The 10,607-nt window shown below is 37.6% G+C and overlaps 1 protein-coding gene and 1 long non-coding RNA gene across 2 annotated transcripts; both read left to right on the top strand.

Annotated features, from left to right (window-relative positions):
• The first annotated feature begins 891 nt into the window (after nucleotides 1-891).
• Nucleotides 892-1,233, top strand: LOC120073493. The gene has a single exon (XM_039026336.1). The coding sequence runs from the start codon at nucleotides 892-894 to the stop codon at nucleotides 1,231-1,233; it is 342 nt and encodes a 113-aa protein (XP_038882264.1).
• A 5,318-nt stretch (nucleotides 1,234-6,551) lies between these two features.
• Nucleotides 6,552-8,229, top strand: LOC120074425. The gene is made up of 3 exons (XR_005480993.1): nucleotides 6,552-7,099; nucleotides 7,475-7,825; nucleotides 7,989-8,229. It is a non-coding gene; the product is annotated as an uncharacterized LOC120074425 (long non-coding RNA).
• Nucleotides 8,230-10,607: the final 2,378 nt, after the last annotated feature.

Genomic DNA, 10,607 nt, shown 5'->3' with positions numbered 1-10,607 from the left:
TCGTAGACAGATGCTAATGCGGCAGCAGCTGGTGGTTTGCTTAATAAAACTTATGATGAGGTAAAAAATATCCTTGATTGCATTTCGAAGAATCACGAAGATTGGCGCGAAAGCGATCAACGACTAAAAATTCGAGAAGGTGACACAAACAATGGGGCCATCGCATCTCTACAAATACAAATGAATGCAATGATTAATCTGTTACAGGGCATCGCAATCAACAACCCTGGGCCGCAAAGAGGGCAGGTCAACGCAATTGATTAGACGAGCACGAGTTGTGCCACTTGTGGAGAATCACATCCCGTGGAAGAATGTCCGAGGAACCTGCAGTCAGTATGCTTCGTAAAGAACAATCCTTTCTCTAACACATATAACCTCGGATGGAGAAATCACCCCAATCGCTTGGAAAAATACCGAACAACAAAATTATCAACCTATGGTGCAAAAAGAAGGGCCACCAAGATTTTTTCAGCGAACGAACAGTCAGCCGCAACATCAAGCCAGCAGCTCGCAAGCCCCACAAGGCGACTTCTATTCACAATCTAGAGATTCAAATAGGACAGATTGCGGGAGAGCTGAAAAATAGACTGCAAGGGACATTGCCAAGCTCAACTGAGCTCCCTCGCAACTCGGGGAACATAGGAAATGAACAATGCCTAGCAGTCTCCTTTTAAGCAGAAAGACGACAGCGGAAGGAGGGAAAGAGCCGAGCAGGACCAATCCAAATGCGATGGAATACAAGAACTCGTTGACACAAGAATCAGAAGAGCCCGAGACGATGGAACCTGAAGTTGCATCCACCTCCAAGCCTCTAGAACACGAAACAAATGAAGTACAACTACCACCGTTCCTGCAAAGATTAAAAAAAAGAATGATGAAGAAAATATCGCTATGGTGGCAGTAACGCAAAGATCAAACACTATAATCCCACCAAAGATGCGCGACCCAGGAAGCTTCATGTTACCCTACTTAATTGGAGAGCTTTACATCGGTCAAGCACTATGCGATCTTGGGGTGAGTATAAATTTAATGCCACTTTCAATGTTCAAACAATTGAATGTGGGAAAACTGATGCCCACGACGAAGACTCTCCAGCTTTCAGACAGATCCCTAGTACATTCTAAGGAAGAGTTAAAGAATGCCTTGGTCTCAATTGATAAATTCATTTTACTGACAGACTTCATCATTCTGGATCATGAAGCGGATGAAGATACGCCCATCATATTGGGATGACCATTCTATCGATTGGTCGTGCTCGAATTGATGTGAATAAGGGAGAGATTATGATGAGCATTAATGGGAAGAAGCTTCGGATTAAGGCGATCAAGATCCTAAAGGATAAAGATCCCAAAGGATCAAGAAAAGGAGAGAAAACCTCCATGGACTTGAAAAATCCAGATTGAAGAAGAAACAAGCAGTCCTTCTGTTGATATGCGATACAAACTCATCAGGTATACATTTTTCGAAGTATCCTTTTGATATCTTTATTGCATGAACTTACTTTACCTTTTTGTACGAACACTACTCTTTAAAAATTATCAACTCTATCTTTCATACTTTTTACCCTCGTAATATTTAGCAACGATCGTAGTGAATGATTTCAGTGGAGTTATGTGATAAACTAAAAACACGCGACCGGTTCGATCAGACCATCGCAATCGAGGAATTGGCCTACTACAAGCAAGGATGCGATCACAGATGATGTGGGCAACAGAGCAAATTGGGGGTTTGTATCTTTCTTTGACTTTTTTCCCCAAATTTTGCACTTCATCACATCTCACTTTAATATTACTAAATTTTATTATCGCATCCCCTTTACTTTGGTGCAATCATTAAATTTTGATTACTTTATTTAGTCACCGCATTCTTTCCCATACCAATTATGATTTCAATAATGAAACTCATGCTTTTATTTTTGACCGCATGTACTAGAGTCAACTTAATTTCCGGATGGTCAATTCATGAAACATTTCTAAAAGTTAGCGGTCCACCAGCTTTCTTTCAAAACGGTTTTTATGAAATTTCTAAGAACATGCATGAGTTATTTCAGTCTATCAGCAATGAGGACATTGCTGTGTATAAATTTGGGGGTGTAGTATTTATTTTAACCCTTGTTACTTTTAGAAATTTCAATTTAAAAAAAAATCATAACGTTGAGATCAGATCCTACTCGTAGTTGGATGTTTGCATGACACTCGTGGGGGCAAACAAAAACGAAGGTCGGAATTGTGATCAATGCATAAATCAAGTGATCGTAACTCCGCTGCCAAATGGGCATGAGTTTAGATAGAGAAAGAGCGTCTTGCTCATAGTTGGATGCTCGCATGACACCCGTGGGGCAAGCCAAAACGAAGGCTAGACACTTGGATCAGCGCAAGGTCACAAAAAGAATACCTAAACCACGCAAGGATAAAAATGACTTGAAACACCCTGGTTGGAAAAAGTTTTGAAATAAATCATTCGATGTCCTAGAAACAAATAAAGTCTTTTTAAAGGTTAAACTTGCGATCACTAAGTATTAGAAATATTTTAGGAAGAGATCAGGATAGAAATTAAGAAGATTTTGGTTCATAAAATTTGAATAAGGCACCTCGAGAAATCTAGGTAGGGAAAAGGTGGTTGACTCTCTAAAGAAAATCTTCAGTTTATGCTTGAGGACAAGCATTGTTTTAAATTTGGGGGTGTGATAATGGGTAGAAATGAACGTTATTACAGAACAAATAAGTAAAACAATGAGGGAATGTGACGATAAAAATAAACAAAATCATGTCCAAAAGGGTTAAACTGAGAAAATTGCGATCATATGCGCCCATCGCATAAAAGCAGCTAATTTACTTATTCTGTGCAGGAAAAATGTGTTGGCGCAAGTAAAATTGCGATTTAAGGAATTAGGCGTCCACATGCACTGAGAAGATTGTGATCGCAAAGTCATGCGATCATATGCAATCGTGAGAAGTTCCTCAAGAAGGTAGCCGCATAAAGACGACACATCAAGGTGACAACATAATAAATCATAATGGGACAGAAAGCTGATGACGGTCGAATCCGAATTTAGTTGAGAAGCTGTTAAAGCAACGCTGTAGCAAGTACACTCAACTTTCAGTTACCATTAAATATAGCATCAGAGCAGGAAATTTAATGACCGTTCATCATTACAATCATTGGAGAGCAAGGCTGCTTCACTTTAAGGTCTATAAATACCGAAGGCCACTGGGGTTAACAAGTTAGACCATATACAAGATAGAGAGCTGTTAGTCTGTTTATATTCATACTTATACTTAGAAGATAGAGACGAGCTAAGAGACAAAGAAGCTGAGATCTCATTCCTGGACAGCTTGAAAGATTGCCGGGAAGCGCTACAAAGGGAGAGAGGGCCAACACTTGCGATAGCAAGGATATTCATCTACACAGAGTTGGAATGAAAAAGGCAGTGTAAAAGGCCACGGGAAGAAAGACATTGCTACCGGATTTTTTATCTCTACATTCCATTGCTATTCTGTATTCTGCATTTTATTTATAGAAAATGGAAATCTCATTTCAACTTATGTTCAATCTCTTCATACTTCGCATGAGTAGCCAAATTTCCAAATGGGTTGAGAAGTACTTAGCCAGCATGACCAAAGATTTACACTTTATGTGATCAGCTTCTCTTATGTATGCATCATTCACCCTTTAGAGATACTTGAGAGAGTAGTCTCAAGAAAGAATCTAAACTTGAGAGAGTCAGATTAGAACCGCATAAGCAAGAGATAGCATAAGTTTTATTGCTATTAACGTATCGCATACACCCTAGAAACAAGATATGATAATATGCACCTTGTGTATGTGTGCATCATTCATCATCGCATAGACAAGAATAGAGACTTAGACATAAGTCTATTGACATTTTCATATACATTGCATGCGTCCTAGAAATAGGAATTATGGCATTTGCATTGAGAGATGCCATGCTGTTGTTTATGTCTAGCGTGATCGCATAATTTGTACGCAATCTTATGAAGTGTTAGCTAAACCCCTTCTCAACCCGTTTATCGCATACTTATTGTAATTCTCGATTTCATCAACTCGTTACTCGAGCTCCATTGCATAGGAAATATTCTTAAACAAAACACCATCCAACTTATTTTTTTCGCCACCGAAGTGAATCAAATTTTTTGTCGCATATTTACTCAATAGTCCCCGTGTTCGACCCTAGACTTACAAGGAAACCTAGTGAGACTTATACTTGAGTCTTATTAGGAAAACTTGCATGTGCAACACATAATATATCACTGCAACTCATATCATAATCGCATCACATTTACAATGCATCAAACTCCCCTCACTGTAGATATACTATGTCCACTCGATATAACCATGATTAGTAAGTCAACCCTTCATAGGTTGTTCGTAATAAGGATTGGGTCGAATCTCTGTTTTACTCGTGAAATTACCTCTTGTTCCTTAAGTCCCCACTGATCCCCTAATTAACAATTTTTTTGTGATATAATCAACAAAACATAGTCCCTCTCAGGCCAGTGAGAGGGCGAGGTCCCTTGTTCAAGACCCAGAATCAGCACTTATGGGAACAACCTCTCTACTATCCCTAAAAGCGGGTAGGAGTGAATTTCCTCTTGCACCCTATGTCCCTAGCTATCTATCGGTCTTACAACTGAAATGGGAGGTTTATTGAGTCGACGCTGTTGAGCCAACCCTGAACTATGCAAATCTAAGGATAATTCCAAATAAACAGGAGTTCATAGTTAGCTCAGGATTAAGGTCAAGTTACCTAGGTCATCGCTTTAAAATAGCCAGTCTTAAACAGTAAATAGTGTTATAAAGTAAGAGTGACTAATTTCGTGGTCTGATCTTGTACAAGCCCTTTTGCACAAGGACACCCCCACTTCTCATGTCCCAACATGAATAAATTAGAATCACTTTATTTGAAGCACTTTACAACTTCTTATAACAACTACAGAGCAGACCGCATCCAACAGTGTTACCAAAATAAGGTACCCAACCTTATTCATATACTATAGATCATTTTGACTATTTACTCGAACCTGATCCATCTTTATTTCTCCACATGAAGTTCAAGTACTCATCCAATAGTCACTTTTAGGTTTATTGGATTTCCATCAAGCAAAATATCTATTCAATTACATCTTATTGAATTTTCAAAATAAGTTCTATTGTTTACAAACCACGAGTTTTAGGACATAAAACCCAACAATAGTGGACAGACTCCCCAAGTTAGCACTTTTTATCCCAGGAAAGCCCACATATTCAGTGAATAGGTGGGCATAGTTGTATTTGAAAGAGGTGGTAAGGTTGTATGAGGTGTCGGTGTCCATCGTGTCTAACAGGGACCCTCGATTTACCTCCAGCTTTTGGAAGAGCCTTCAGGCAGTGTTGGGTACTCATTTGGATTTCAGTACGCCTTTTCACCCATAAATTGACGGTCAGACAGAGTGTTTAAACCAGACACTGGAGGATATGTTACGTGCTTGTGCGTTAGAGTTTTCAGGAAGTTGGGACTCTCACCTTCATTTGATAAAGTTTGCTCGTAATAATAGTTATCAGGCAACCATTGGCATGTCACTACTTAAGGCCTTTTATAGGAAGAGTTGTAGGTCACCCATATGCTGGGATGAGGTTGGTGAACGAAAATTGCTAGGACCCGAGTTAGTACAAACCACGAATGAGGCGATACAAAAGATTAATGCCTGAATGTTGACGGCTCAAAGTAGGCAGAAGAGTTACGTTGATGTTAGGCGTAAAGATCTGGAGTTTGAGGTTGGTGAAAAAATGTTTCTGAAAGTGGCACCTATGAAGGGGGTGTTGAGATTTTGCAAGAAGGGTAAGCTGAACCCTTGGTTCACAGGGCCATTTGAGATCCTGGAACGAATTGGTTCTATAGCTTACCGACTGGCCTTGCCCCCATCCCTTTCTGCACTTCACAATGTTTTTCATGTTTCCATGTTGAGGATGTACGGAGCAGACTCATCTCACGTTATGGATTATGACCTTTGCATTTGAATGAGAACATAAGCTACAAAGAGAAGCCCATTCAAATCCTGGCTAGGAAAGTGAAAGTTTTGCACAACAAGTAGATAGAATTGGTGAAAGTCCTTTAACGGAATCATCAGTTCGAGGAAGCAACGCGGGAGCGTGAGAATGACGTGAGGGCGTATGATCCCGAGCATTTTCAGGATTAGGACTTTCGAGGATGAAAGTTTCTTAAAGGGGATAGAATGTAACACCCCGATTTATTTTGTAATTAAGCTTTAATTTATGTTGGACTACTTGGATAAATCAGAATCTGAGATTTTTGTATTTGGCTAAGTTAAAATACAATTTAATTATTTTGAATTAATTAAGTTTTATTTTGGGCTTGCAATGGAGATTTGATTATTTATGGAGTTAATTCTATTTGTTTTGTTGGAAGATTTAAAATATATTTTGGAAGAGAGGTGTGGGATTTGGAATTTAAAAGGGAAAAGGAAAGAGTGTTGATTATTATTTATTGGCATAAGGTTGAAAAAATAAAAGAAAAATGAAGCCCCCCCCCACCCCCGATCTCCTTGCCTAACTCGCCAGAAACCCTAGCTCCAACCGTCGCGAAGTTCAGCGCCTCCCGCCGCCGCAAGCTTTGACACTTCCAGCCGCTTTCGAGTCGCCATGCATCGGAGTCGCTAGCCATGCCCCCATCCTTCACGTGGACTGGTGTCGAGCTGTCCTACACCGACAACCCCTTGTCCACGCTGTTCGCAAGACTCGGCTACACGGGTCGTCAAACTCGCCGTCCGTCAATCAGAGCCTATGCACACCTCTCTCCTCGCCAGCAGTTCGCGTTGCTGCTCACCCTTTTGCCAGCCACCGTGCTGTCTGTCGCCACTCGATGCCTGTCGTCGCCTGCTGTCATGGATTGTTGTGTTATGCCAGGATTTTGGAGTTAAAGGTAAGTTCTTAGTGGATTTTGACAATGAGTTTTAGATATCTTTGATGCCCATTAAGTTTGATATCATTTGGTTGATGTTCAATGCAAGTGGGGTTTGGATTGAAGATTAGGTCATTCCTAGTTGTCCAGTGTTACAAGGATTGATTTTCGGAGGATTTGGTAAGTTTTATGAGTTTTCTTAAAAGGTCTTGATTACACATTTAGTTCGGCTTGAATTTAATGTTACCTATAATATTTTGGATGCATGATTTTAGACTGTGGTCGCTAAATTAAATTTGGCAATGTATGATTTAGATTGATTCAAGTTTTCGAAAGGTTTTAAGGAAGATTAATTTTGTGGACTAATATTCGTGACCAAATTTGGGGTAAGTGGTACTATTACCGGGGCCTTCCTACCAGGCGGCCTAGATTAGATTTACAAAGATAATTAATGGACTTTAGAAGCATGATTTTTTCTTTGTGATATACTTGTTGCATGATAGTTATGAGTATTATGAGCATGTTTGAACTTATGTTATGATATGATCTGTGCAGCAGAAACAATACTGAAATTATGTATGTGATGCATGATCAGACTAATAGAGCGTTTACCGTCTCGCCTTGATGCATGTTATATTTCAGAGGACCAACGAGTCTAGTTTCATGTTTAACGGTGTGCCTTCGGACCGCTAGACATGCATAAATCAACAGGTTCACGTTCATGTTATTTTTCCGGTGTGCCTTCGGGCCGCTAGAAAGACGTGAATCGACAGGTTCACGTTTATGTTATTTTTCCAGCGGTGTGTCTTCGAACCGCTAGACATGCATGGATCGATAGGTTCACGTTCATGTTTCTTTTTCCATGTTTGACGATGTGTCATCAAGCCACTACACATGTGAGTCAAGGTAAGACAGTACGTCCTTTTGGTTTCTCTTCATTATTTGAAACAGTTGTAGTTGTTTGAGCCATGGGCCCAGCATTTTCTACTTGTGGGTACATAGCCTGATCCCGATACTAGGATCTTACTAAATATTTTATACTCAACCTTTATCTTTATATATTTTTCAGGTAAGGGCAAGGATACTCGGGCGACAGTGATAGTGCCATAGGAACTAGAAACGCTTCCGTATTGAACCTTTATGTCTTCTCATGTTTTTTTCTATTATTATTTTTTATTTATTTCATGTTAAGGGGTACCCCAGATAAAATCATTTGAAATCTTGAGTTAAAGTCAAAATAGTTTCTTTATACACTTAAGTAGTCCAAAATCCTATTATTTTATTTTATTTTTCCCTCAATGTGAACATTTATACATGCATGCAATAACGATCCCCATTTTTAGTTGTCCTAAGAGGTCGGGTTGTTACACCTTCCCATCTTCATTTCCTTTGTTGCGGAGTGGTCCACCACAGGAAACGCTCGAATCTTGGTCGGGTCCAAACCGTGGCATGTCTCGAACTGATCCACTCAACCGGTGAACCGAAGGACAAAGTCTGAAGCGGTATTCAACTCCAAAAAGAGGCGAATATAAGTGAAAAAAGGAGGACGAAGAAGAAAATAAATAGAAGAAGGATAATAGTCAGCGTTAAGGGGCGGCTTAATTTCAAATAGTGAAGCTGGTGTTGTTGGGGATCAGAGGCGAGCTGGGCTTGTACGGACAAGCTAAAGTATGCGTGAAATAAAATTATTAGTAAAGCAAGAGAGTGAAAGTGGGGACAAAAAAGGAGCTTCATAATAATGGTTAAGGAACAGTGTAACACAAAAGTTAGGACGATTTGGTTTTATAATTGAAAGGAAATGGGTCGTGCAAGAATAGAGCTAGCAGGTGGGAGACACGTGTGTGTTAAGGTAGTGGTGGCATGTGACAAACGTTGCCCCAAACCTATGAAGCATAGAGGATCAGTATCAGATACTGATACTTCTAGATACTTCCCAAATACGTATCTGACATGCGATTTGACGTATCTATATTTCTAGATACTTTCCAGATACGTATTTGACACACGATTTGACGTATCTATTTTTATGCGTACTTTTTTTTAAGAAAAAGGACAAGTAACTCATCTAATTTTTCTCAATCTAAAATTAGGCAACCTATTTAAAAAGCTCACTACTCGAGTTCAAAACTAAAAGAAAAATAAATAAATAACGGACCAAATCCTATACTAGAATCATCTAATTTTCATCTTCACATTTGAATCCCCACAAAGTCCACCAAAATATAAACCATTTGGATATCTTCAACAATAAGTTCTTCGTTTATCTTCATACTTCTCCCTCTAATCTTCTTCTTTGTAATATGAGTCACTTTTCTATTGCATTTTATTAACTATTATACTTCAACATCTTAGATGTGTTTTTTTCTTGTATTTCAATGTTTGTATTCTATTTTGTGCTATTGTTATTAACTTATATGCTAAATTTATCTATATCCTAGATTTTTTTAAAGAAAAAGAAAATGTATCTTCAACGTATCAGTATTCTCGTTTTTTAGAAATATATATATTAAAAAAATGACGTATCCTTAGACGTATATGTATCTTAGTTTTTTAGAAATTGATGAATTGTCATATCCGATCGTATCCGTATCGTATAGTCGTATCTGTGTATGTGCTTCATAGCCCCAACAAGCTGACTTCTGTGGGTTATGTGCTTGTGTCGTGGTTTTAGACACAAAATGGATGCCTCTCTCAAACCGCTCGCTCATCTTCGCTTCACTTAATCATATTCCCTATCCATTGAGAAACTAAAATTGATAGCATATTTCAGATAAAACAAACACAATTTTTAAGAATTCAAAATTCAAAATTAAAGTCTCGTCTGATTCTTTTATTGGAAAATTAAGCTTCTATACTCTACTTTCTTCTACAAACTCTTTTTTTAATACACTCATTTGATTATATATAAAAAAAAGTTTTAACAACTTATTTTTTATTCTTCGAATTTGATTAATAATCTAAATGTTTCTTTAAGAAATCTAACCATTGTAGTTAAGAAGAAGAATTGAGGATAAATTTCAAAAAAAAAAAACAAAAAATAAAATTGTTATTATACCAAACCTAAATGACTTATAAGGTGAGTATTGATTTTTTTTTTTTTTGAAAATTGTGCTTATTAATTATTATTATTATTATTTTCCAATCTCTTTATAAGTATCGAAATAAGTAGTGATTAGAAATTTAATTAAACCAAAAATCTAAAATTCAAAGCGGCTTTTGATAACTATTTTAATTTTTTAACTTTTAATTTTTCAAAATTGTATCGTATTCTCACAAATATTTAATCATGTTTCATCTTCAATTAGTAAGATTTTGAATTTCTTTTTAAAGGTAGCCCAATCTCAACGAGTTACCAGACACACCACATATTCTGCCACTTGTGCAGCTCCATCAATTCCTTTGAATTTCATTCTTGTAAACATACTCCTCAAAGTGAGGAAGGTAGATGTAGTACTTCGAATGGCGAAGAGAGACAACTTGACAAAGAAGGAATGAGAAATCGTCAAAGATTAACCAAATATTTAAAAATAAAATAAAATAAAATAAAATAAAAAAACCAAAACAACATTAAAAAAAAGTTCTAAAAATTGGCTTGAATTTAGAAATTCACCCTAAAAATAGATAATAAATAAAAAAAATCAATAAATAGAAAGGTTGTTGGTAAGCTTAATCTTTTTAAAAGTTAAAA

This window comes from Benincasa hispida, chromosome 3 (genome assembly GCF_009727055.1).
Source record: "Benincasa hispida cultivar B227 chromosome 3, ASM972705v1, whole genome shotgun sequence".
NCBI classification, from domain to species: Eukaryota; Viridiplantae; Streptophyta; class Magnoliopsida; order Cucurbitales; family Cucurbitaceae; genus Benincasa; species Benincasa hispida.
Note: the sequence above shows the minus strand (reverse complement) of the source record. Positions and strands in the feature narration are given on the sequence as shown.

Bases quoted from the DNA above. Each gene is read 5' to 3' on its own strand.
- LOC120073493 (XM_039026336.1), top strand. From the start codon at position 892: ATGGTGGCAGTAACGCAAAGATCAAACACTATAATCCCACCAAAGATG.